This window comes from Microcaecilia unicolor, unplaced genomic scaffold, assembly GCF_901765095.1.
Source record: "Microcaecilia unicolor unplaced genomic scaffold, aMicUni1.1, whole genome shotgun sequence".
Lineage (NCBI taxonomy): Eukaryota > Metazoa > Chordata > Amphibia > Gymnophiona > Siphonopidae > Microcaecilia > Microcaecilia unicolor.
Genome location: NW_021962914.1, coordinates 393129 through 420886, shown reverse-complemented (window position 1 = coordinate 420886; position 27758 = coordinate 393129). Strand labels below are relative to the sequence as shown.

The following is a 27758-nucleotide window of genomic DNA, read 5'->3' as shown; positions in this document are numbered from 1 at the left end:
AACACAGGGGGCGAGATCCTGTGCCCCCCTGCTTGTTGATGTAGTACATGGCAACCTGATTGTATGTCTGAATTTGGATGATTTGATTGGACAGTCGATCTCTGAAAGCCTTCAGAGCGTTCCAGACCGCTCCCAACTCCAGGAGATTGATCTGAAGACCTTTTTCCTGGAGGGACCAAACTCCTTGAGTGTGAAGCCCATCGACATGAGCTCCCTACCCCAGGAGAGATGCATCCGTGGTCAGCACTTTTTGTGGCTGAGGAATTTGAAAAGGACGTCTCAAGATCAAATTGGATCAAATTGTCCACCACTGAAGGGAATTGTGAAAATCGGAGGACAGCCAGACTGCATCCTCTAGATTCCCTGCAGCTTGATACCACTGGGAAGCTAGGGTCCATTGAGCTCATCTCATGTGAAGACAAGCCATGGGCGTCACATGGACTGTGGAGGCCATATGGCCTAGAAGTCTCAACATCTGCCGAGCTGTGATCTGCTGAGACGCTCTGGCCATGGAAACTAGAGAAAGAAGATTGTCTGCTCTCTCCTCGGGAAGATAGGCACGAGCCGTCTGTGAATCCAGCAGAGCTCCTATAAATTCAAGTTGCTGAACAGGGAAAAGATGGGACTTGGGGTAATTTATAACAAACCCGAGCAGCTCCAGCAGTTGAATAGTCATCTGCATTTGTAGAGCTCCTGCCTCTGAGGTGTTCTTCACCAGCCAATCGTCGAGATAAGGGAACACATGCACTCCCAGTCTGCGTAGAGACACTGCAACTACTGCCAGGCATTTTGTAAAGACCCTGGGCGCAGATGCCAGACCAAAGGGCAGCACACAATACTGTAAGTGCTGCGCTCCCAGACGGAATCGAAGATACCTCCTGTGAGCTAGAAGTACCGGAATGCGTGTATAGGCATCCTTTAAGTCCAGAGAGCATAGCCAATCGTTTTCCTGAATCATGGGAAGAAGGGTGCCCAGGGAAACCATTCTGAACCTTTCTCGGACAAGGAATCAGTTCAGGGCCCTTAGGTCTAGGATGGGACGCATCCCCTCTGTTTTCTTTTGCACAAGGAAGTACCTGGAATAGAATCCCAGCCCTTCTTGCCCTAGTGGAACGGGCTCGATCGCACTGTCGTTGAGAAGGGTGGAGAGTTCCTCTGCAAGTACCTGCCTGTGCTGGAAGCTGAAGGACTGAGCTCCCGGTGGGCAATTTGGAGGTCTGGAGACCAAATTGAGACAGTATCCTAACCAAACTATTTGAAGAACCCACTGATCGGAGGATATGAGAGACCACCTTTGGTGAAAAAATGTCAACCTCCCCCAGACCGGCAAGTCGTCTAGCACGGACACCTTTATAGGGGCTATGGTCAGCTGGAGCCAGTCAAAAGCCCGTCCCTTGCTTTTGCTGGGGAGCCACAGGGGCCTGGCCTTGGCGAAAGCTGTTGACGAGAACGAGCGCGCTGGAGTTGAGCCTGAGAAGGCTGTCAAGAAGGAGGATTGTACCTACGCTTGTTATAAGCATAAGGAGCATTCTTCCTTCCCCGGAAAAAACATCTACCTGATGAGGTAGTAGCAGAAGGCGCCCGGCGGGAGAGATTCTGCGTGATCTAATCAACCACTTGCTCGACTTTCTCACCAAAAATATTATCCCCCGGCAAGGGACATCCGCAATCCGCTGCTGGACTCTATTGTCCAGGTCAGAGGCACGCAGCCATGAGAGTCTGCGCATCACTATACCTTGGGCAGCGGTTCTGGATGCAACATCAAAAGAATCGTAAGCACCCCTGGACAGGAATTTACGACACGCCTTCTGCTGCCTGACCACCTCCTGAAAAGGCTGGGCCTGCTCTGGAGGGAGCTTATCAACCAAGTCCGCCAGTTGCTTCACCGTGTTCCTCAAGTGAATGCTCGTGTAGAGCTGGGAGGATTGAATTTTGGCCACGAGCATAGAGGACTGATAGGCCTTTCTCCCCAAAGAGTCCAGGGTTCTAGATTCTCGTCCTGGGGGCGCCGAGGCAAAAATCTCTAGAACTCCTGGCTCTCTTGAGAGCGGAATCCACAACCATAGAGTCGTGAGGTAACTGCGACTTCATCAGCTCAGGCTCTCCGTGAATCAGCTTTCTTGGGAATGGTGGGATAACTTAGCAGTTTCATCCAGTTCTGCATAAGTGTCTCCTTGAGCACATTATGCAAAGGAACAGTGGATGACTCCTTAGGTGGTGAAGGATAGTCAAGGACCTTGAGCATCTCAGTCCTGGGCTCATCCTCAGATACCACAGGGAAGGGATTAGCCACAGACATTTCCAGGACAAATGAAGAGAAAGAAAGGACACTCCCATTAGAAAGTTTTCTTTCTGGTGAAGGAGTAGGATCAGAGGGAAGACCACAAAAGTACTTGGAACAGAAATACCTGGGATCCTCCCCTTCATCCCACGAGGCATCCTCATCGGTATCGGACAAGATAAAGCCAGCACCCCCGGCACCGGAGCAGACTGACGCAGCAACCCCTCCAGAAGACCTGGAAGAATGGCTCGGATGCGCTCGTCTAGTCGCTGTCGAGCAAGGCTGTGGGGTCGGTGCAGCAATCGGCGTCAGAATCTGTGGAGATTGAGGAGGTGGTACCGAGCTGCCTTTAGACCGACGCACCAACACCTCTGGAGGATGAGCGTTCCTTCCGGCGTCGGCGCTTCACGTGTGCCGAATCCTTCGACGCCCCGGAGCTCCCGGTACCGTGCTTAAAAGGAGATCGATGACGATGCTTCGCCTTCGCTCGATGCACGTCATCGATACTCCTCGGTACTGACAAGGAGGACGTGGAATCCACACGTTTCCTCGGGGTTGGGTCCGAAAGTGGTTGGTCCCGAGGGGCCTGCACAGCAGGAGACTTTGAGGCAGGTGGAGACTAGCTCGATGGCTCACTGCTCCCAGCGTCTGGTGGACAGCCATTACCTGCGCTCCTGAAGTCGATGCCATCCCTGGTGCCGATGTCGACGCCAAGGAACCGGACGAAGCTCCAAAAAGTCGGTTCCGAAGAGCTTGTCTCGATGGCTGTGTCCGTTTTTTCAAGCTAAGATACAACTTGCAAGCATCTGGGCGATGGTCGGGCCCAAGGCACTGAATGCACCAGGAGTGTGGATAAGTGCCCGAGTTCGACCGCTGGCACCGAGCACACTTCTTGAAGCCGCTGGGAGGCTTCGAAGACATGAGTGGAAAAATCGCGGCGGCGAAATCGAATGGCTCGATTGTGCCAAGTAAAGGGCACGAAGAGAAAAAAAGGGGACTGCGGACAGGCGGTCCAAGCCGGCTGCAACGGAAACGAAAGAAAGCTAGGCAAAACACTAAGGAAAACGAGGGGGTTTTTTTTGTTAACTATAACTGGAAAAAGGGGAAAGAGGTGACGGAAACCACGAAAAAAGTGATAAGAACTGCTAAAAACGCCAAGGTTTTTCCCTGAGGACCTGAGCGAGAGGGACCGCAAGCAGCCACTCTCCGCCGCTGAAAAGAAAAAACTAAGGCGGAAACGGACGCGCGCGGGTGGGAAGATGGCCACGCATGCGCGGCTTGTTCGCCTCGCATCCTACAGGCTGTCGCAAAGCTTCTGGATTTTACTGGAAAATCTTTCCGTGCCTGGGGTCGCCGTGGATGCCGACCCACACATGTGAGAACAAGCAGCCTGCTTGTCCTCTGAGAAAGACTTGTATTCTTGCGTGCTAAAATACACACAGTCATCTAATAAGCTAAGATTTTTTAGAGATCACTGGCATGTAGTCCAGACATTACCCGTTTTTGCAAACTCACGAATACGGTTTGCATACACAAGAGGAAGAAACTTGAAGGAATTACTTCGTCCGGTAGAGCTCCCTGCGGATCCATACGTCATTCCAGTCTATGAAGGACATAGGAAATTCAATAATTGCTCGATGTGTAATTTCATGATTGAGACAGTGATTTTCATACAACCGGGCACGCAAAAAGAATTTAACTTAAAGATTAATACAACTTGCAAATCGAGTTTTATTTATTGCATTATTTGCCCTTGCAGAAAGATTTATGTAGGGCAAACCTCCCGGAGTCTCTACGTGAGGTTGATTGAACGCAAAAGTGCCATTAAAACTACAAAAACGACTTCGCCTTTAGCTCTACACTGCAACGAGTTTAAACATCAATTCAATTCCCTTCAGTGTCTTGTGTTACAACAGATTTCAGAGAGTGGGGCAAAAAGACGTTGAATCCTTTTACAAAATAAACAAAGATGGATATTTAAATTGAAAGCCTTTATTCCAATAGGATTAAATTCAAAAATAGAATGGATCCACTTTCTATGAACCTTTTTATGAACTATACATCAGAAACATCAATATGTGGAATGGACAGTATCTTAGTTTTGTAATTAATATAAAACAAACATTTCTTTTAGAACGCAGTAGCATATGACGTCATTCAAGTTTTAAAAGGAACGCCATTTTCCCAGGAGGGTGTCTCCGTAGCTTCCGCCGGCAGTACTGAGCGGTAGTAAGCACATCAAGTAGATTTCTTAATGTTCTAGAAATTATACTGAGAACGATATATATAACTTTTTTTGATCTTATTTCAGATATTTTGTCCGGTGATCCTGAAGCAGAAAGTGTGAATTCGAAACGCTGGCCACCGTTTCAATAGTTTGAGAGAAAGACGCAGAGATCTACTTAAAGAAGCTAAGTTGAATTACTTGCTTTGCTGAGTTTAAAGCTTAAGGCTAATTATTTACAGAGGGTTTTTTTGGCAGATGATGAGGAAGTCCAGCTCCCCATAGACTGAGTTGTATGTCTGGGGGCTTCTCGAGGTCTTTTTCCTCCTAATACTAACAAGGGTGTTTGCTAGTTGTATTTTGAGAATCCATTTGATTGTGGATAGATTTCATTATAATAGGGATCTCTTCCCCCACAGTTAATTTTGAGCACGTTTAATGTTGCCATTAGCATGTGGCCATTAACAAAAATTAGTATGTGAGCCCTTACCGCCACCTATTTTTTTAGGCGGTAAGAGCTCAGAACAAATCCCACATTAATCAGTTAACGCACAGCAATGTAGATGTGCTGATTAGCACAAAAATGCCCACTCTCCACCCCCAGACATGGCCCCTCCCAAAAAAACCTTTTTTTTTTTTTTACATTTTTCGTGCGTGGTTTGTGCACGCACATTCGGAACTTACTGTGGGATGCCTCAGCTTACTGCAGCTTAGTATGATAAGCCCTAAATAAATAAAAATAGGAAGGGTGGCAACTCCAAAAATATATTAACTATGCAAAATCAAGCAGAAATGCAGCAGAGTTACTCACCTGTAGCAGGTGCTCTCAAGGATATAGGCCAAGTATTCAGACGTCATCTGACGGAGCCCCGTGCGGATGCTGTCTACCATACACAAGCAAGAATAAAACTCTAGCACTACACATGCACCAGTGCTTTCCTGCCCAACGCGCGAGCTCCTCAGTAGAATAATATAGCTGCAGGAATACAACTCCTAGGGGGCGGTGGGAGGGTATGTGAGAATAACCGGCCTATTATCCTCAGAGAAAATCTGCTACAGGTAAGTAACTTTGCTTTTTCCGAGGACAAGTAGGCCATTGGTATTCTCACATCTGGGAAATCCCTAACTACCAGGTTCACCAACAACAAAACAATATGAGGACAATAGGAACTTGAAAAGTCAAGACCGTGAAGTCAATCAACCTTAAACTATATACAATCTAGTTGTGGAGATGGAGCCTGGAACGGAACAGAACAAAACTAGGCCTAGGAAGGTGGAGTTGGATTCTACACATCAAATTCAGTTCAGTACTGTGACTGAACGGGCTGTCACTTTGTTTATCCTGCTCAAGCAGTAGTGAGATGTGAATGTGTGGATCAAAGACCACATCACAGCCATACAAATTTCCTCAATGAAGGCTAAGTGGGCTACCGACATAGCCATGGCACTGATATGAGCCTTTTTTTGTTTTCTTGACTCCCGCATTGTTTGCTGTTGAAGGTCTTGCGGTATGGTTCCCTGATGAAGGATTTTGAAACGGAATTGTTGGAATCAATATGCAAGCTGGAGGAGACATTTCTAAGATAAGTGGCTGTGTGCATCTTACAAATAATTCATTATGTGATATAAAGAAGAGTACACATCACTACAAACTACCTATGTGAAGCACTAAATTTAAGAAGGAGAAAATAATAATAAAAATAAAATATTATTTTTCTTTTTATGGGGGTTTTTTAGTCTATGATGACTTTTTGTGCGTGCAGTAAGATTCTTTGATAATCATTGCCGCATTGGTTGAGACATTTTCCTCCTTTTCTAATATAGACTAACTCTGCTGTGGGTTTTTATTTATCAGCAGTTGTGGATCTGTGTATGATATTTTACTGATATGAGCCTTGACATGACCCTCTAAAGCCAGCCCAGCCTGGGCATAAGTAAAGGAGATGCAATCTGATAACTGATAATAGTGCATTTGCCGCTGGCTATCCCTATTTTGTTTGGATCAAAAGAAACAAAAATCTGGGTGGACTGTCTATGGGCTTTAGACCGCTCCAGATAGAAGGCGAAGGCTAGCCTGCAGTCTAAGGTATGCAGTACACTTTTGCCAGGATAGGCATGCGGCTTTGGGAAAAATGTTGGCAGAACAATTGCCTGGTTAAGATAGAACTCTTACACCGTCTTAGGAAGGAACTTAGAGTGTGTGTGAAGAACTACTCTGTTGTGATGGAACTTCATGTAAGGTGGATCAGCTACTAGGGCCTGAAGTTCACTGATTACACAAGATGAAGTGACTACCACCAAAAATATGACTTTCCAGGTCAAATACTTCAGATGACTGGAGTCAAGTGGATGAAAAGGAGTTCTCATCAGCTGGGTTAGAACAACATTGAGATCCTGTGACACGGTAGGAGGTTTGATCAGTGGTCAAACCTTTCATGAATTGAACTAGAGGCTATACAGAGATGCTTACCCCTTACAGAAAAATGGTAAGCCCTGATTGAACTAAGATGTACACTTACAGAGTTGGCTTTTAAACCAGACTCAGAAAGGTGCAGGAGGTATTCAAGCAGTTTTTGTGAAGGGCAAGAGAGAGGATCTAGGGCTGTGCCCTCACACCAGACAGCAAACCTTTCCATTTAAAAGAGCAACACCTCTCAGTGGAATCTTTTCTGGAAGCAAGATTTTGGAGAAACCTTCAGGCAGACTCAAGCACTAAAATTCTATGCCTTCAATATCCAAGCTGTGAAGGTACTGGAGGTTGGGATGCAGAAGGGACCCCTCATTCTGCATTATGAAGGTTGGAAAAAACACTCCGATATCCACCAGAATGGAGCGATCAGGATCACTGTTCCTGATCTTGCCCGAGTTTCAGCAATGTCTTCTCTATAATAGGTACTGGAGAATACGCATACAGAAGACATGGCCCCCACTGAAGGAGAAAGGAATATCACGCCAGTCTGCCTTGTGATCTGAGTTTGGAGCAGAACTGAGGGACCTTGTTGTTGAGATGAATGGTGAGAAGATCCACCAAGGGGGTACCCCACTCTAGGAAGATGATGCGGTTTATGCCCCTATTGATAGCCCACTCATGAGATTGCATTACTCTGCTCAGTCTGTTGTCCTTGCCAGCCAGGTATGTTGCTCGTAGTACCATCCCAGGATGGAGGGTCCACTGCCACATCCATACTGCCTTCTGACACAAGGGGTAAGATCCCATTCCCCCCTGCTTGTTCACATAATACATTGCAATCTGACTCTCGGTTTGGATAAGAACAAGCATCTCCACACCAGCCTTCTGAAGATCTGTCTCACGAGCAGACCACATTCCCTGGGTGTTAAACCCATCCACATGAGCCCCTCATCCCAAGCTGGATGCATCCATTGTCAATACCTTTTAAGTAGGTGGAATTTGGAATGAGAGTCCCACAGTCAAATTAGGCCACATTGTCAACCAAAGGAGAAATTGAACAAGCTCTGGAGGAACTCAGATGACGTCTGCTAGGTTCCCTGTAGGTTGAGACCACTGGGTAGCTACAGCCCCTTGGGCACTTCTCCAATGGAGGCGACACATGGGAGCGACATACCATGTGGAGGCCATGTGGCCTAACAATCTCAACATCTGCCAAGCTGTGACCTGCCTGCTGCTCCGGACTTCTGAGGCGAGCGCTATCAAGCTATCTGCTCTCACTAGCAGCAGAAAGGCCTGAGCTCGCACAGTATCTAGCAGGGTGCCTATGTATTCCAATCGTTGAGTTGGGAGAAAATGGGACTTGGGGTAGTGTATGACAAATCCTAGGAGTTTCAGCCCCAGAAATATTCTCTGCACTGACTCTTGCGCTCCTTCCTGCGATGTGCTCTTGACTAGCCAATCGTCCAGGTAGTAAAACACAAATTCCCAGTGTGCATAACAATGCTGCAACTACTGCTAGACATTTTGTGAAGACCCTGGAAGCTGATGCAAGGCAAAAGGTAGAATGAGATATTGATAGTGCTGTTTCCCTACTCGAAATCTATGACTGGAAAGCAACAAAATATGAGTATAGGCATTCTTCTTCAAGTTCAGAGAACATTTCCAATCTTGTTCCTAATCATGGGGAGAAGGGTGCCCAGGGAAGTCGCCCTGAACTTTTATTTGAGCAGGAATTTGTGCAGGGCCCTTAGGTCTAGGATGGGATGAAATCTCTTTGTCTTCTTGGGCACAAGGAAGTACCTGGAATAGAATCCCTTCCCTTTTTCAGGGTGGTCTGGGTTTGACTGCATTCACCTGTAGAAGGATGGAGGTTTCCTCTGCAAGCACCTGCTTGTGCTGAGAGCTGATGTAAGATGTTCTCGGTGTGCAATTTGGTGGTTTCTGAAGCCAATGAGTACGTAAGCAAGGCAGATTATTTAAAGAACCTACTAACGGGTGGTAATAAGGGGCCACTTTTGATAGTAAAAATTCAACCCCCCTTCCACTGGTAGGCCATCCAAGATGGTTACTTGGATGGCAGCTACGCTCTCCAGGAGCCAGTCATAACTTTGTCCTTTGCTGTGACTGGGAAGCCAGCTGGGCCTTCTGGGGTTGGGACTGATGTGGCCAGAAGCATTAGGGCTGGTACCGTTCATTGAGGGCAGGCGTTGACAAAGGATGGGTAGCAGGTTTGGAGACAGCCTGAAAAAGAACCTGTGTAGAACCAGAAACAAGAACCTGGCTGCCCGAACACTGGTTCACCAGCACCTCCACCAAAGAGGGGAAGCTATCCTCTCAGTGCTGGCGCTTGTCGGGTATCGGCACTGCCAATGTCCCAGTGCTCTTGGCACCATGCTTCGAAGGTGACAGATGCTTGTGCTTCTTTGACTTCCCTCGATGCTCAGCATTGCAATTCCTTGGTGTCAATGAGGATGACATTGAACCCATAATGCTTCCTTGATGCTGACCAGTCCCAGGGAGAAAAATTAAGGAAAAATCCACACGGGAAGGCACTGAAAAAGCAACTGTTAATACGTGCTGAGAGAGACCACGAAGTTATGACCTCCCAACTCCATGGATAAAAACAGACTGAGAAACTTGCCCTTGCGCATTGGGTGGGAAGACACCCGTGTTTGCATGGTGGGATGCTGTCAGAAATTTCTAGTAACTATATACACTAGGCAGCGTCTGCACTGGGCTCCTTCAGATGATGTCACCCAGATGTGAGAATACCAACAGTCTGCTTGTCCTCAGAGAATAAGAACTATCTGAAACAAGAGCAAGTGGCATCTAAGCATAAGACCAACAACCACTGCTTACTGCTATATAGTATAAAAAGAGAAAACAAATTAAACTTAATAATAAACTGATTGAACACACTATATATACCTCATCATCACTTTTACAGCCAAAGGACTGGGATTCAATCTGGCCAGTACCGATCCTTTGCTTCTGAGGATCGCCGCTGATAATTCTGGTGCTCTAGATGACAGATGAAAGACATGCCAAATTTTTAAACCAGGAAAATGTACTGACGGCTTAAACATTTGGTAATGCATAGTGCATAAGTGAGGTTCAAGTGACAGGAGTAGCTAAATAAGATGTAAACAGAAAATACATATTTGCCAAAGCTATGTAGGAGTACAGGAGCTCTCCATGAGCAAGCAAGATTAATACAGTCACCATACTGATGAAACCAAGTGGGTCTGCTTTGCCAGAGCACAGGAACCTCTAACTCGTGCGGATGTTTCTGCGCCCCAAAACACACAATTCCCACTTTTTAATGTGGTTGCTCAGGTTGTGCTTTGCTTTCTTCTATTCAGTATTAAGACATACAAACCATGGGCATAACTAGAAGGCAATTCTTGGGTGGGCAAGTATTTCCTTTGCCCCTGCTCCCCTACAAAATTTAAAAATAAAATACCCTAGCTGGTGAAGATCCCAAGCCTTGCCAGCTAAAGACATCCATAGCCAGCTGACCCATGCTTAGAAACGCGCGCCAGTCAGTGGCAACACTCTAAGCCGCTGACACTAGCACCCCAGGCATACTCCATTCTCATGCATGAACTAAACATGAATGAGAATTGAGTATGCCCGTGGTAAACATATCAGCAGATTGGAGCGCCGCTGCTGACTGCCAGTGTTCTGATTGGATTCGGTGGGCTGCAGCTGTCTTTAACTGGGAGTTTTAGATACCCACTAGTTAAATGAATGGTGTGCTCAGGGTTGTCAACTTTTTCACAGAGAAACCTGACACCGCCCTTCCTCATGCCACACCTCATCCCATCCCCAACCATAACTGCAGTGAGGGCAGCCATTATAGGATTCAACATCTGCAGGCCACATTGAAGGCTAGAACGGGATAGTACAAGTTGAACTCTTCAGACCCATTGAGTAATATCTCTCTCCACAGTCCCTCAATATACACATACTTCTTCCATTTTGTATTAAATCCAAATATATATTCTGCATTTACAAAACTACTTGGTCTCTCCTCCAACATTTCCTCATAAGACTTGCTACAAAGAAAGCATATTTGTTTCTAACACAATCTCAGTTACAGCAACATACACCTTCTCACTATCAGGAATATTGTGAAGTAATACAAAACTGTACAAAAAGCCACTCAGGTCCTACAGCAAATCTACTATTCTGGTGTAACTTCCAAAAATAATATTAACTAGGAAAAGGCAGTACAATAAATAAGCATATCTGTTGGGAAAACTGAATAAGCCAGATTACAACTCCATACTAACAGAATACCTGGCTTCAGTCACTGAGGGCCAGATGCACTAAACTTAACGAGCCATTAACGAGCAAGTAGTAAACCCTGGCATGCACTAAAGGCCATTTTCCTATCACGGTAGCAGTTAACGAAAACAGAATGCAGATGATTCAAAGGCTATTATAATGAGCTGCACAATTGTTGCAGGCTATTATAATGAGGTGCACTACCGTTTTCCGATTCCCCTCACCGTGGACAACCTAATGGGAGGTCTGCACCTCTCGTTAGGCTGGGGCTGCTGTGAACGGGACCCTAGAGACCAGTGGGAAAGCGCCTAACAACCATTAACAAAAAAAACAAAAACAAAAAAAATGAACAAGCTGGGTGTCCCAAATGCTCGTGAGAAACGTTAAAAATTTTTTTTTTTTTTTTTTTAAGTTATGGCACCTTCGCTGAGGACATACTTGCTCATACCGTACTTGCCAACAGTCTATTTGCGCTCCAGCTACAATCCTCCAGAGAAGAGAAAATCAGGTTAAGCTTCAGAACTTCACACGTACACGACAGACATAAGCCAGGAATATATGCAGCATCAACAAGGCTCTGCTCAGGAAGAGCGTGGATGATGGACGTCCTCAACTGCAAGAAAAGTGAAGGACAGCGCAGCTGAGGCCACCCATCGTCCACGTCTTCGATACCCGACCATCTTCCGCCCCTAGGTCTCTCTCAGCCAATCACAGCGCGTTTAGGTGAGCTAAATCTGCTAGCCAATTGGAGATTGTGCATTTTCTGATGGCGACTCCACTCCTGTTGGGAACAAAAGAGACAAACAACTGGGCGGACTGTCTAAAGGGCTTTGTCCGCTCCACGTAAAAGGCCAATGCTCTCTTGCAGTCCAAGGAGTGCAAACTGATTTCGCCAGGGCGGGTATGAGGATGGGGAAAGAATGTTGGCAAGACAATTGACTGGTTCAGATAGAACTCCGACACCACATTTAGGCAGGAACTTAGTTAGGATGAGTGCGGAGGACTACTCTGTTGTGATGAAATTTGATACAAGGTGCATGTACTACTAAGGCCTGAAACTCACTGACCCTACAAGCTGAAGTAACAGCCACCAAGAAAATGACCTTCCAGGTCAAGTACTTCAGAGGTTCAAAAGGAGCTTTCATCAGCTGAGTGAGAACGACGTTGAGATCCCATGACACTGGTGGAGGTTTGACAGGGGTCTTTGACAAAAGCAAACCTTTCATGAAGCGAACAACTAAAGGCTGTCCAGAGATAGGCTTACCCTCTACACGGCGATGATAGGCACTAATCGCACTAAGATGAACCCTTAGGGTCCGTGTAGGACAAGAAAGAGGATCTACGGCCTTGGTGTCACATCAGATGGCAAATCTCCTCCATTTGAAAGAATAACACTTCTTCATGGAATCTTTTCTGGAAGCAAGCAAGACTCGGGAGACACCCTCTGAAAGACTCAAGGAGGCGAATTCTAAGCTCTCAACATCCAGGCCGTGAGAGCCAGAGACTGGAGGTTGGGATGTAGAAGTGCCCCCTTGTTCTGACTGATGAGGGTTGGAAAACAGTCCAATCTCCACGGTTCTTCGGAGGACAACTCCAGAAGAAGAGGGAACCAAATCTGATGCGGCCAGAAGGGTGCAATCAGGATCATGATTCCGCAGTCTTGCTTGAGTTTCTGCAAAGTCTTCCCTACTAGAGGTATGGGAGGATACGCATACAGAAGGCCTGTCCCCCAATGTAGGAGAAAGGCATCCGACGCTAGTCTGTCGTGGGCCTGAAGTCTGGAACAGAACTAAGGGATCTTGTGATTGATCTGAGTGGCAAAAAGATCCACCGAGGGGGTGCCCCATGTTTGGAAGATCTTGTGGACTACGCCCATGTTCAGTGACCATCGTGAGGTTGCATTATCCTGCTCAACCTGTTGGCCAGACTGTTGTTTACACCTGCCAGATAAGTGGCTTGGAGAAACATGCAGCGACAGCGAGCCCAAAGTCACATCTGGACGGCTTCCTGACACAGAGGGCGAGATCCGGTGCCCCCCTGCTTGTTGGTGTAAAACATGGCAACCTGACTGTCTTAATTAAGATGACTTGGTTGGACAGCCGATCTCTGAAAGCCTTTAGAGCGTTTCAGATCGCTCTTAATTCCAGGAGGTTGATCTGCAGACCTCTTTCCTGAAAGGACCAGGCTCCCTGAGTGTGGAGCCCAACTACATGCATTCCTCACCCCAGGAGAGATGCATCAGTTGTCAGCACTTTTCGTGGCTGAGGAACTTGGAATGGTCGTCCCATGGTCAATTTGGATCGAATCGTCCACCACTGAAGAGAATTCCAAAAGCCGGTGGACAGTTGGATTACATTCTCTAGATCCCCTGCAGCTTGAAACCACTGGGAAGCTAGGGTCCACTGAGCTGATCTCATATGTAGACGTGCCAGGGGCATGACATGAACTGTGAAGGCCATGTACCCTCAACATCTGCCGAGCCATGACCTGCTGAGACGCTTGAACCATGGACACCAGGGACAGAAGGTTGTCCGCCATTGCCTTGGGAAGATAAGTTCGAGCTGTCTGAGTGTTCAACAGAGCTCTAATGAATTCCAATTTTTGGACTGGGGTGAGATGGGACTTGGGATAATTTATGACGAACCCCAGTAGCCCTAGCACCTGAATTGTCAATTGCATGGACTCCAGAGCACCTTCCTTCGAGGAGCTCTTCACCAGCCAATCATCGAGATAAGGAAATACATGCACTCCCAGTCTGCATAGCGATGCTGCGACTACAGCCAGGCATTTGGTAAACACTCTGGGCGCAGACGCCAGGCCAAAAGGAAGTACACGGTACTGAAAGTGCAGGGCCGGTCTTAGCAAGTGCGGGGCCCTGTGCAGACCAATTTGGTGGGGCCCCATCCTAGCTCCGCCCCCACCCTAGCTCCACCCCATTGATAAGATTATTCCATTTTAGAAATTTTTTTTATTTATGAAATTTCAAATAAAGACAAATGAAGCTAAACTTGTACAAAAAAACTGATTGAAATAATAAGCACAATGCTATCATCATGAAACCTCCCCTCCCCCGAAATTATTCAGTTCAAGTCCACTACAATTAGTAGTTCCAATTCTCATAACAAAGGAGAAAATAAGGAAAAATTTTAAGAAAAGATCCAGCACAGTGCTACAGTGTACAAGGTATGCCAGGAATGCTTTATCTGCCTATGGTTGGAGAGAGGTTGAGTGACTCGATGCGGTCCCGGTCCGGCTCGAGCGGAGGCACGAGGCAGAGTTGAGGCACGCTGAGCGGGGCCCCCTTAGGCGCGGGGCCATATGCGGCCACCTTGGTCGCCTCTGCCTAAGACCGGCCCTGTGAAAGTGCTATGTTCCCAGCCAAAATCGAAGATATTTCCTGTGAGCTGGAAGTATCGAGATGTGTGTGTAAGCATCCTTTAAGTCCAGAGAGCATTTCCTGAATCATGGGAAGAAGGGTGCACAGGGAAACCATCCTGAACTTTTCTCGGCCAAGAAATTTGTTCATGGCCCTTAGGACTAGGATGGGACGCATCCCCCTGTTTTCTTTTGCACAAGGAAGTACCTGGAATAGAATTCCAGCCCTTCTTCCCCTGGTGGAACAGGTTCAACCACTTGGGCCTGTAGAAGGGCGGAGAGTTCCTCTGCAAGTACCTGCTTGTGCTGGGAGCTGTAGGACTGAGCTCCCGGTGAGCAATTTGGAGGATTGGAGTCCAGATTGAGGGTGTATCCAAACCGGACAATTTGAAGAACGCACCAGTCGGAGGTTATAAGAGGCCAACTTTGGTGAAAAAACATTAACCTCCCCCCAAACGGCAAGTTGTCCGGTACGGACACGTTTACTGAGGCTATGCTGAACTGGAGCCAGTCAAAAGCACGTCCTTTGCTTTTGCTGGGGAGCCGCAGTGGCCTTAGGTGCACGCTGTTGACGAGAACGAGCGGGCTGGGACTGAGCCTGGGCTGGCTGCCGAGAAGCAGGAGTGTACCTACGCCTAGCATAGAAAGAGAGAGCACTCCTCTTCCCCCCAAAAAAACCTGCTAGATGAGGAGGTAGTAGCAGAAGACGCCCGGCGGGAGAGAGAATCCATAGCATCATTGTGCTTCTTGAACTAGTCAACTAAATCCTCTACTTTCTCACCAAAAAGGTTAAACCCTCCCCCCCCCCGGGCAAGGAACATCCGTCACCCGCTGCTGGACCGAATGATCCAGGTCAGAAAGACAAGAAACAATGATAGTCTGCGCATCACTATACCTTGGGCAGCGATCCTGGATGCTACATCAAAAGTGTCGAACGTACCCCCTAGCCAGGAATTTTCAATACGCCTTCTGCTGCCTGACCACCTGGCAAAAAGACTCAGCCTGCTCCAGAGGGTGTGCATCAACCAAGCTAGACAGTTGCCTCACCGAGTTCCACAAGTGGATGCTCGTGAAGAGCTGGTATGTCTGGATTTTGGCAGACAGCATAGCAGCCTGATATACCTTCCTCCCAAAAGAGTCCAAGGTTATAGATTCTCTGCCCGGGGGCGCCGAGGCATAGACCCTAGTGCTCTTGGTTCTTTTGAGAGCACAGTCCACCACCATGGAATTGTGAGGTAGCTGAGACCTCATCAATCTAGGTTCTCCGTGAATCCGATATCAGGATTCAGTCTTTTTCGGGATTACGGGATTAGACAGAGGGAACAACCAATTCTGCATAAGGATACAAAGGAGCCGTTGCAGCCTCTCTAGGCGGAGAAGGATAATCCAGGACCTCAAGCATCTCAGCCCTGGGCTCATCCTCAACCTCCACACGGAAGGGAATAGCCGCAGCCATTTCCCGGACAAAGGAGGTAAAGGATAGATTCTCCAGTGGAGAAAGTTCCTTTCTAGTGGAGGGGAAGGTTCAGAGGGAATCCCATAGGATTCGTCAGAAAAAAAGTACCTGGGATCTTCCTCTTCCTCCCACGAACTCTCATCTTCAGTATTGGACAAGACATCCCTCAGAGCAGTCCAAAACTGAACCTGCCTCGACACCAAGGAACGACATCCTCGATGGCGGTGCCGAGAAGTTGACGCCCGCATGGACTCCGGCGAAGCTTCCTCCACTGACGTCGAAGAGAAGTCGACCTGGGTGGCAGCAGACACCGATGCTGCAGGCGGCACTGAGGTGGGGACTTCACAGGCGAAGGGCCAGATGCCGCTGCAGCAGATGGTACGGAAGGCGCAAGCACCCCTGACACCGCAGACTGGCGCAGCAATCCTTCCAAAAGCTCTGGAAGCAGGGCCCTGATGTGCTCGTCGAGAGCTGCCGTCGGACAAGGCTGCGGGGTCGTTAAAGGAGCCGGTGGCAGTATCTGTCGAGCCCAGGAGCAGGTACCTGGTCGCCAGAAGACCAACGCATCGGCACCAACTGAATAGAGGGGGAGCAATCCTCTCGGCGCCGACACTTCACGGGTGCCCATTCCCTCGACGCCCCGGATCTCCCAGCACTGTGTGTCGAAGGAGAACGATGACGGTGCTTCTTCGCCTTCTCCACGCCCGTCATCAAGACTCCTCGGTACCGAGGAGGACGTGGAATCCTCACGTCTCCTCAGGGCCGGGTCCCACAAAGGTATCGGTACCTGAGATGGTCCGGTTGCACAGAGTACAACGTTTGAAGCCACTGGGTGTCTTCGATGACATGGAAGGAAAAATGGCTTTGGCGAAATCCAAAGACAAGATTGTGCCTGTTAGAAGGAAAAAGGGCACAAAAAGAAGGGAACAACCTGACCGAAACTTTAAAAGGGGCAAAAATAAAACTATGGGAAGTGTTTTTTTTTTTTTTTTTTTTTAACTGTAGAATTTGTGAAAAAAGAAAAGAAAACAAGGCAAAAAGCCATGAAACAAATGAAGACTCTTTCCCGGGCCTGAGAGGAGTACAGAAAAAAAACTCTACTACACCTCAATGTGGAGAAAAGAAAACTGAGGAACACGTTCGTGCGACGGGCGGGAAATCGGTCTGCGCATGCGTGGTGCACGCACACCAGAAGACTCTGGCAAAACTTTTTTTTAAATATTTGGCTTACAAAATGCCAATTCCTGGTCCGACGCAGACGTCGACCCACATGTGAGAACAAGCAGCCTGCTTGTCCTCGGAGAACAGGCATATTCCAATCACTAAATAGGAAATAAAATTCTTCTCTCTACCTTTATTGTCTGGTCATTTTCTTTTTTAATAGAATTTTAGTAAAACAAATCAAGCAACACACTTGTACAGAAAAGCATCAGAAACGTCAATGCTTAAACACTACACAAAATAACTATGGGGTCCTTTTACTAAGCTGAGGTAAAAAAGTGAGCTTACGCTAAGGCCGTTTTTACTGCACCCATAAAAATGGCTTTTTCCTATATTTTTGCATTAAGGCCATGAGCTAATGTTCCAAAAAACAAGGCTTTTAAAGTTTTTCGGTCCCAGATCTGTTCTTATTTAATAAATACTTTTCCTCCACCACATTCTACAACTTATATAAATTGTCAAAATACAATTATGGTAAAATTATGTATCATACTTGATAATTTTCTTTCCATTAATCATAGCTGATCAATCCATAGACTGGTGGGGTTGTGTCCATCTACCAGCAGGTGGAGATAGAGAGCAATCCTTTTGCCTCCCTATATGTGGTCATGTGCTGCCGGAAACTCCTCAGTATGTCGATATCAAAGCTCCATCCGCAGGACTCAGCACTTAGAGAATTACACCCACAAAGCGACACTCTGCCCCGCTCACCACCGCCGAAACGGGGGAGGGAAATTAACCCAGCTCTTCCCCACACAAGTGGGGGAGGGGAATCCGTCCAGCTCATCCCCGCGGAGCGGGGAGGGACACCACACCCGCCGATGCGAGGGATCTGGCTTATCCTGCAACCGCAACCGCGGGAGGAGCTGACTAACCCTAACACCGCCAAAGCGGGAGGGGTACAAAGCTGCCCTACAGCCGCACGAAGTGGGAGGGAGCGCCGGCAGAATTTAGGTCTCAATCCAACCACGAAAAACGGAAGGGAGAGGAATGCAGCAGCTCACTGTAACACAAAATCGTCTCAACTCCTGAAGAATCCAATTGAAAAAACTTGAACACGAAGTCCTCCTGAACAGGAACTGAAGACTAAACTTGAACCTGAAATGCAACCAGAATAAAAACAGTACAGATATCTGGAGGGGCTATGGATTGATCAGCTATGATTAATGGAAAGAAAATTATCAGGTATGATACATAATTTTACCTTCCATATCATCATGCTGATCAATCCATAGACTGGTGGGATGTACCGAAGCAGTATTCAACCAGGGCGGGACATAGAAATCCCTGACCGCAACACTGAAGCTCCAAACCGGGCCTCCGCCCGAGCAGTCACAGTCAAGCGATAATGCCTGGAGAAGGTATGAGCCAATGCCCAAGTTGCCGCCTTGCAAATCTCTTCCAAGGAGACGGACCCGGCCTCCGCCATCGAGGCCGCCTGAGCTCTAGTGGAATGAGCCTTCAGCCGGATAGGCGGCACCTTCCCCGCGGCCACATAAGTCTCTGCAATGGCTTCCTTGACCCATCTTGCCACTGTAGGCTTAGCAGCCTGCAGACCCTTACGAGGACCTGCAAACAGGACAAACAGATGATCCGACTTCCGGAAATCATTGGTCACTTCCAAGTATCTGATGATGACTCGTTTCACATCTAGATATTTGAGAGCAGAGTACTCCTCTGGGTAGTCCTCCCTACGAAAGGATGGGAGACAGAGCTGCTGATTCACATTAAGCGAGAAACAATCTTGGGCAGGAAGGAAGGCACTGTGCGAATAGACACTCCTGCCTCAGTGAACTGCAGAAAGGGCTCTCGACATGATAGCGCCTGGAGCTCGGAAATTCTTCTGGCTGAAGTGATAGCCACCAAAAAGACTGCTTTCAACGTCAGGTCTTTCAGAGATGCCCTCGACAAGGGTTCAAAAGGCGGCTTCTGCAAGGCTCTTAGCACCAGATTGAGATTCCACGCAGGTACCACTGAGTGCAGAGGAGGGCGCAGGTGATTAACTCCCTTGAGAAAGCGCACCACATCTGGCTGCGAAGCCAGGGAAGCACCCTTCAGGCGGCCCCTGAAGCATGCCAGAGCCGCTACCTGGACTTTAAGGGAACTGAGCGACAGGCCTTTCTCCAGACCTTCTTGCAGGAACGCCAACACTGAAGAAATTGGAGCAGTGAAGGGAGAAAGGGAGCCTGCCTCACACCACGATGCAAAGGTACGCCAAACCCTGGCGTAAGCAGTAGATGTAGAGCGCTTCCTCGCTCTCAGCATAGTGGCGATGACCTTGTCTGAGAAGCCCTCCTTCCTCAGACGCTGCCGCTCAATAGCCAGGCCGAAAGACCAAAGGGGGAGGGATCCTCCATCACCACGGGACCCTGATGCAACAGGCCCTGCTCCGCTGGCAGCCGCAGAGGGCCGTCCACCGAGAGCCTGATCAAGTCCGCATACCAGGGACGTCTGGGCCAGTCCGGACCCACCAGGATTACCCGGCCCGGATGCTTTGCCACCCGGTCTAGCACCCTGCCCAACATGGGCCAGGGCGGGAACACATAGAGAAGCTCCTGTGTCGGCCACTGTTGGAGAAGAGCATCTACTCCCAGAGATCAAGGGTCCCGTCCTCTGATGAAAAAGCGCGGCACTTGGCCGATGACGCCATCAGATCTAGGCTCGGCTGGCACCAGCGCTTCATGATGTCCAAGAACGCCTGAACCGATAGCTGCCACTCTCCGGGATCCAAGGTATGGCGACTGAGAAAGTCCGCCTTGACATTCATGACTCCGGCAATGTGGGCCGCTGACAGCTGTTCCAGGTTCTCTTCCGCCCACTGGCATAAATTCATGGCCTCCTTGGCTAGAGGGGCGCTCTAGGTACCTCCCTGGCGATTGACATAGGCCACAGCCGTAGCATTGTCCGACAGGACCCGTACTGGCTTCAACGCCAGTACCGGGAGAAACTCCAAAAGCGCCAACCGAATGGCTCTGAGTTCCAGGAGGTTGATAGACCACTTTGCCTCTGCAGGAGACCAGAGCCCCTGCGCTGTCCTTCCCAAGCAGTGGGCTCCCCTGCCCGTCAAAGAGGCGTCCGTCGTGACGACAACCCACTCCTGGGTCAAAAGAGGCATCCCTGCGGACAACTTGTCTGTCCTCAGCCACCAGCTCAGCGCCTTGCACACCGCTAGGTCCAAGGGAAGGCGCACAGCGTAATCCTCCGACACTGGAGTCCAGCGCTGCAGCAGAGAGAGTTGTAGTGGTCTCATATGAGCCCTGGCCCAGGGCACTACCTTCCATCGTGGCCGTCATAGAGCCCAACAGCTGCACATAGTCCCAAGCCCGAAGAGGAGAGGCTACTAGGAACTGGTCCACCTGAGCCTGAAGCTTGACAATCCGATTGTCCGGCAGGAACACTCTGCCCACTTGGGTGTCGAAACGAACTCCCAGATATTCCAGGGACTGAGTCGGGCGCAGCTGGCTTTTCTCCCAGTTGATGATCCACCCCAGGGAGCTCAAAAGAGCAATCACCCGGTCTACAGCTCTGCCGCACTCTGCATAAGAGGGGGCTCGGATCAACCAGTCGTCCAGATAAGGATGGACTTGCACTCCTTCCTTTCGTAGGAAGGCCGCAATGACCACCATTACTTTGGAGAAGGTCCGCGGAGCCATAGCCAACCCGAACGGGAGGGCTCTGAACTGGAAGTGTCGGCCCAGGACTGCAAAACGCAGAAAGCGTTGATGAGGAGGCCAGATGGGAATATGCAAGTAAGCTTCCTTGATGTCCAAGGATGCCAGGAACTCCCCTGCCTTCACTGCCGCTATAACAGAGCGGAGAGTCTCCATTCGGAAGTGCCGAACTTTCAAGGCCCAATTGACCCCTTTGAGGTCGAGGATAGGCCGTACAGATCCTCCTTTCTTTGGTACCACAAAATAAATGGAGTAACGTCCCTTGCCAAGCTGATCTTCTGGCACCGGAACGACCGCACCCAGGCGGATCAGATTGTCCAAAGTCTGCTGCACTGCCACAGCTTTGACCGGAGACTTGCAGGGAGAGTGCACAAACCCGTCTCTTAAGGGTTGGCAGAACTCGAGCTTGTAGCCGTCTCTGATGACTTCCAGCACCCAAGCGTCTGAAGTTACCCTGGTCCACTCGCCCAGAAACGGACAGGCGTCCTCCAATCTGCACTGGGCCATGGACCAGGACCCCGTCATTGGGTACGAGACCCTGGGGGAGGACCGGAGGACGCACCTCCGGGACGGCGGTCTCCGCGAAAGGAATGCTGCTTGGGGGAGAAGTTCCTCTTGAAGAAAGAGGGGGCAGAGGAGCCCGACTTACCCGGGCGATACCGACGGGCTTCCTGAAACCGTCCTATGGAGGAACCGGGGCGAGCACCACTGGCCCGAGCCCTGACCTCTGGTAACCTCTTGCCCTTAGACGTGCCGAGATCGGTCACAATTTTGTCCAGCTCGACCCCAAAGAGCAGCTTGTCTTTAAAAGGCAACTTAGACAAGGCGAGACTTAGAGGCGTGGTCAGCAGAACAATGCTTCAGCCAAAGCCAACGCCGCGCAGAGACTGTCTGAGCCATACCTTTAGCTGAGGCTCTCAAGACATCATACAGCAAGTCTGCCAAATAAGCCAAGCCCGATTCCAGGGCCGGCCAATCAGCCCTCAAGGAAGGATCCGAGGGGGAAGCCCGCTGCACAATCGTCAGGCACGCCCTGGCCACATAGGAGCCGCAAACTGAGGCCTGCAAACTTAAAGCAGCCACCTCGAAGGACGACCTTAAGGCCGCCTCCAATCTTCTGTCCTGGGCGTCCTTTAGGGCCGTGCCACCTTCCACCGGCAACGCCGTTTTCTTAGTCACCGCAGTGATTAAAGAATCCACGGTAGGCCAAAGAAAGGCCTCCACCTTCAGGCAGAGGATAGAGACGGGACATAGCCACTTTGAGGCTCGCTTCTGGGACATCCCATTGAGCCGAAATCAAGGTGCGCATGGCCTCATGCACGTGGAAGGTTCTAGGTGGGCGCTTTGTCCCCAGCATAATGGCGGAGCCAACAGAGCCTGAGGGAGAGACGTCCTCCGGAGAGGAAATCTTCAAAATGCTCATGGCCTGCACTAACAGGTTGGGCAAATACTCTGAGCGAAAGATCCGCGCTGCAGAGGGGTCACCCGCTCCATCCGAGCGGGAATCCGTCTCCTCCAAGGAATCCCCAAAGGACCGTTGGGAGAACTCAGATACGCTGCCCACATCTACATCAGAGGAGACAGAGTCCTCTAGGGCTGGGAATCCACCCGAGGGCGTTTGCTTCCTGAGGCCTCAACCCCTTTATCAGACAGGGAAGCAGGGGCAGCGTTTTGCATAAGAAAATCCTGATGCAGCAGCAAAATGAACTCAGGGGAGAATCCCCCCGAACTGTGCACTTCTGCAGCTTGGGCCACGGCCCTAGACGCACCCTCAACCGGCGCTCGCAAGAGCGGGGGAGAAACGTGCTGCTCATCCAAAATGGCGTCCGGTGCGAAACTACGAGGAGCAGCGCGGGAAGAACGGCGCTTAACTTTGGCCGCTTTCTTACCGTCGCCCGAATCAAGGGCGACCATAGTATTAACGTCTCCCAGCTCGAGGGTGGCCCAAGAAGAAGCCGTCTGAGCACAGTGGCCGGCCAACATGGAGTGGGCGAGCAGCGGGGCATGGGCGCTTATGGCGGGAAAAACCGTCGCACCGGAGGAAGAACCGGGACACTGACCGGACTCCAAACTAATGCTCAACAAAGGCGATTCAGGCTTTGAAACCCCCGCATCCCCGCTAGACGCACACACGCGGTCCGGGGAGCGAATCTTCGCGCCCTCGCCCTCTGACGCCATAAGCCACGTGGAGACCAAACGGGGAACCCCCTGCCCGCTATAAAAAGGTAAAATTACCTGCTTCTCGCTGTAACGAACTGGTGTCCCAGAGAGCAGCTGCAATAAACGTTGAAATAAACGCCCTTAAAGGACGTCCAAATTTTATTTATTTTTTTTTTAACAGACCCAGCGGGAGGGGGGAGAAAAGGAGGGACCTGGCACCACCACATTTGCACTTGCTCAAGAAGAGCCCTCAACCCCAGGTACTCAACAAAACCTAAAAATTAGGCTTGGAGACCTAGCCAGAGCTGCTGCTGTGTTTGACCACCACCTGCTGAGATAGAGAACATACTGGGGAGTTTCCGGCAGCACATGACCACATATAGGGAGGCAAAAGGATTGCTCTCTATCTCCACCTGCTGGTAGATGGACACAACCCACCAGTCTATGGATTGATCAGCATGATGATATGGAATTAGCTATTCAATTTTCTCAATTTTGCCTCAGTGGTGCTCAATTGTCCAATAGTTATTTTTTGGCAATTTATATGGCACCAAATTCCTCATCAGCTTCTAAATAATCATTTTAGTGTATTCAAAGCACTTATCTTAAAAATATTCGGACTGGGGTCTCAAAACTGTCCAAAAACCAAGGCAGCAGATGATCTGCATGATCCAATATGAAGCAAACAAAGAACAGATCACTGAAGAAAGTCCACAAAATTATTTATTCTTTTAGGGTTTTTAAAAAAAAAAAGTTTGTATGAAGTCTTTATTTTCTTTGATAACAGAACAATAATCACCATGAACAATACATATAGTATACTCTATAGAGCTTGACTCATACAGACATATTCCATCAACTTAAACACTTTTGTCCCACTATATCAATGTCGATATAGAAATCTAAGAAAACTTCAATTTTTTAAAATTAATTGTTAAAAGGTAACTCACCCCTCATTGCCAAACCAACCCCTAACCCTTCCCTCCCCGTCCAAGGACGAAATCCCTGACACAGCCAACCATACATCACTCTCACTGCTCACTCTGTATACTAAGAATGAATGGTTTCCATATATTACCATTTACTCTGTTGTTGCCTACGTTCTGCCAGGAGCCTCTCCATTTCACATATATACTTTATTTTTTGGAGCCATCTCCCAACTGGAGGTACCCCCACCTGCTTCCAGTAAGAGACTATAAGCACCCTGGCCGCACCTGTTACGTGCCGCATCAGGGTCTGTTGTGGTGGCGTGGTACCCCCTGGCTGTACAGAAAATAAGAAGGTTTCAGGTGCCCATGTGACTGCACGCCCATCCAACTTTGCAATCTGCTATGGACTGCTCTCCAAAATGCTCTTTCACACAGTTCCACCACACATGCCCCATTGTACCCCTTTTACCACATCCCCTCCAACATAGACCTGAGGTTGCTGGGTATATATGTTGACGGTCCGGCGTGAGGTACCATCTAAACAGCACCTTTGCCGCGTTCTGTTTAAAGGGTACATGAGAAGACACCCGCAGTGCTTTCTATCCTCCCCCACTCCGCTTCCCCCACAACTCTACCCAGTTCCCTCTGCCAACCCCTCCTATGAAGGGTGTAAAGTGGATTCTGCTCGCTACAACATTTATATAGGCGACTGATCAGGCCTCTTGAGAAGATAGTCTTCTCACAAATCTCTTCCAATCCTAATTTTTCCCTTCACATTACCTCTCGTACCGCTGCTGTCTGAAGAAAATGTGACAGCTGTCGGTATGTGAATTCATCCTTCCAGGGTTTTTTTTTTTTTAATGGACTTTCTTTGTGATCTACTCTTTGTTTGCTTCATGTGCTAATGTTGCCATTAACGCAAATACAACAAAAAGCACCAAGGGCCTCCAAAGAAAAGAGATCAAGTCTTTAATGGTATACATTAATGAAACAAATTACGAATTAATCAATTTCCGCAAGTCTCTGAAGACCTATTTAACAAGGCATACCACAACGAGCAATAATTTAAAGATAACACAATACCTATTAACTACACTCAACACTCTCTCGCTGTACCCGTATGCCTAATTCTACATTGTTATCTACGTACTCCATGCAACTCTAAGGTATCAATTACTCCAGAATGGCGAATGCCATAACAGAACTTTATAAGCTAATATTGTCATCCAAGTATTTCATGTAATACCAACTGTTTCTTGTACTCTGGAATGGCGAATGCCATAATGGAATATTGTAAGACACATTGAGCCTGCAAATAGGTGGGAAAATGTGGGATACAAATACAACAAATAAATAAACACTACTTAAATGGGTCCATTTAAGTATTGTTTCATTAACGTATACCATTAGACTTGATCCCTTTTCTTTGGAGGCCCTTGGTGCTTTTTGTTGTGTTTGTTGTGCTTTGCTCCCTATCTCTGTTATATGCCATTAACGCAAAGCCATTTTTTTAAAGTTACCATATGAGCATTTAATGCCACACTTTTTGTAGGTGGTAAGGGCTCATGCATTATCTGCGTGCAGTAAAAATTAGAAAAATTTGTTAGCGAATGCAGATTTCAGAATTACTGCAGGACACCTAAGCGTGTCCTAAGGTATTACATTTTTTGCTACATTAGGCGTGCGTTTGAACCTAACACATACAGTGAATGATACATACCTGTAGCAGGTGTTCTCCGAGGACAGCAGGCTGATTGTTCTCACGACTGGGTGACGTCCGCGGCAGCCCCCACCAACCGGAAAAAAGCTTCGCGGGACGGTCGGCACGCAGGGCACGCCCACCGCGCATGCGCGGCCGTCTTCCCGCCCGTGCGCGACCGCTCCCGCCAGTTGAATGACTAGCAAAAGATGAAACACACAACTCCAAAGGGGAGGAGGGAGGGTAGGTGAGAACAATCAGCCTGCTGTCCTCGGAGAACACCTGCTACAGGTATGTATCATTCACTTTCTCCGAGGACAAGCAGGCTGCTTGTTCTCACGACTGGGGTATCCCTAGCTCTCAGGCTCACTCAAACAAGAACCCAGGTCAATTGAACCTCGCAACGGCGAGGGTACAACAGAAATTGACCTACGAAGAACAACTAACTGAGAGTGCAGCCTGACCAGAATAAATTCGGGTCCTGGAGGGTGGAGTAGGATTTACACCCCAAACAGATTCTGCAGCACCGACTGCCCGAACCGACTGTCGCGTCGGGTATCCTGCTGGAGGCAGTAATGAGATGTGAATGTGTGGACAGATGATCACGTCGCAGCCTTGCAGATCTCTTCAATAGTGGCTGACTTCAAGTGGGCCACCGACGCTGCCATAGCTCTGACACTATGAGCCGTGACATGACCCTCAAGAGTCAGCCCAGCCTGGGCGTAAGTGAAGGAAATGCAATCTGCTAGCCAATTGGAGATGGTGCGTTTCCCGACAGCGACCCCTAGCCTGTTAGGGTCGAAAGAAATAAACAATTGGGCGGACTGTCTGTTGGGCTGTGTCCGCTCCAAGTAGAAGGCCAATGCTCTCTTGCAGTCCAATGTGTGCAACTGACGTTCAGCAGGGCGGGTATGCGGCCTGGGAAAGAATGTTGGCAAGACAATTGACTGGTTAAGATGGAACTCCGACACCACCTTCGGCAGGAACTTTGGGTGGGTATGGAGCACTACTCTGTTGTGATGAAATTTGGTATATGGAGCATGAGCTACTAGGGCTTGAAGCTCACTGACCCTACGAGCGGAAGTAACTGCCACCAAGAAAATGACCTTCCAGGTCAAGTACTTCAGATGGCAGGTATTCAGTGGCTCAAAAGGAGGTTTCATCAGCTGGGTGAGGACGACGTTGAGATCCCATGACACAGTAGGAGGCTTGATAGGGGGCTTTGACAAAAGCAAGCCTCATGAATCGAACGACTAAAGGCTCTCCAGAGATGGCTTTACCTTCCACACGATAATGGTAAGCACTAATCGCACTAAGGTGATTCCTTACTGAGTTGGTCTTGAGGCCAGACTCTGATAAGTGCAGAAGGTATTCAAGCAGGTTCTGTGCAGGGCAAGAACGAGGTTCTAGGGCCTTGCTCTCACACCACACGACAAACCTCCTCCACTTGAAAAAGTAACTCTTTTTAGTGAATCCTTCCTAGAGGCAAGCAAGACCCGGGAGACACCCTCAGACAGACCCAACGCAGTGAAGTCTACGCCCTCAACATCCAGGCCGTGAGAGCCAGGGACTGAAGGTTGGGGTGCAGCAACGCTCCGTCGTTCTGCGAGATGAGAGTCGGAAAACACTCCAATCTCCACGGTTCCCCGGAGGACAACTCCAGAAGAAGAGGGAACCAGATCTGACGGGGCCAAAAGGGCGCTATCAGAATCATGGTGCCGCGGTCTTGCTTGAGCTTCAGTAAGGTCTTCCCCACCAAAGGTATGGGAGGATAAGCATACAGGAGGCCGGTCCCCCAATGGAGGAGAAAAGCGTCCGACGCTAGCCTGCCGTGTGCCTGAAGTCTGGAACAGAACAGAGGCAGCTTGTGGTTGGTCTGAGAGGCGAAAAGGTCCACCGAGGGGGTGCCCCACTCTCGGAAGATCTTGCGTACCACTCTGGCGTGGAGCGACCACTCGTGCGGTTGCATGACTCTGCTCAGTCTGTCGGCCAGACTGTTGTTTACGCCTGCCAGGTACGTGGCTTGGAGGAGCATGCCGAAC

At 48.9% G+C, this 27758-nt stretch overlaps 1 protein-coding gene across 2 annotated transcripts in view; it reads right to left on the bottom strand.

Annotated features, from left to right (window-relative positions):
• Positions 1–27758, bottom strand: part of LOC115458661 (coiled-coil domain-containing protein 9-like) — a 113501-nt gene that overhangs the window by 62790 nt on the left and 22953 nt on the right. For both annotated transcript variants that reach the window (XM_030188496.1, XM_030188497.1), the window contains exon 2: positions 9844–9936. In XM_030188496.1, coding sequence (XP_030044356.1) covers positions 9844–9936 — 93 coding nt within the window. The remainder of the gene's footprint in view (positions 1–9843; positions 9937–27758) is intronic.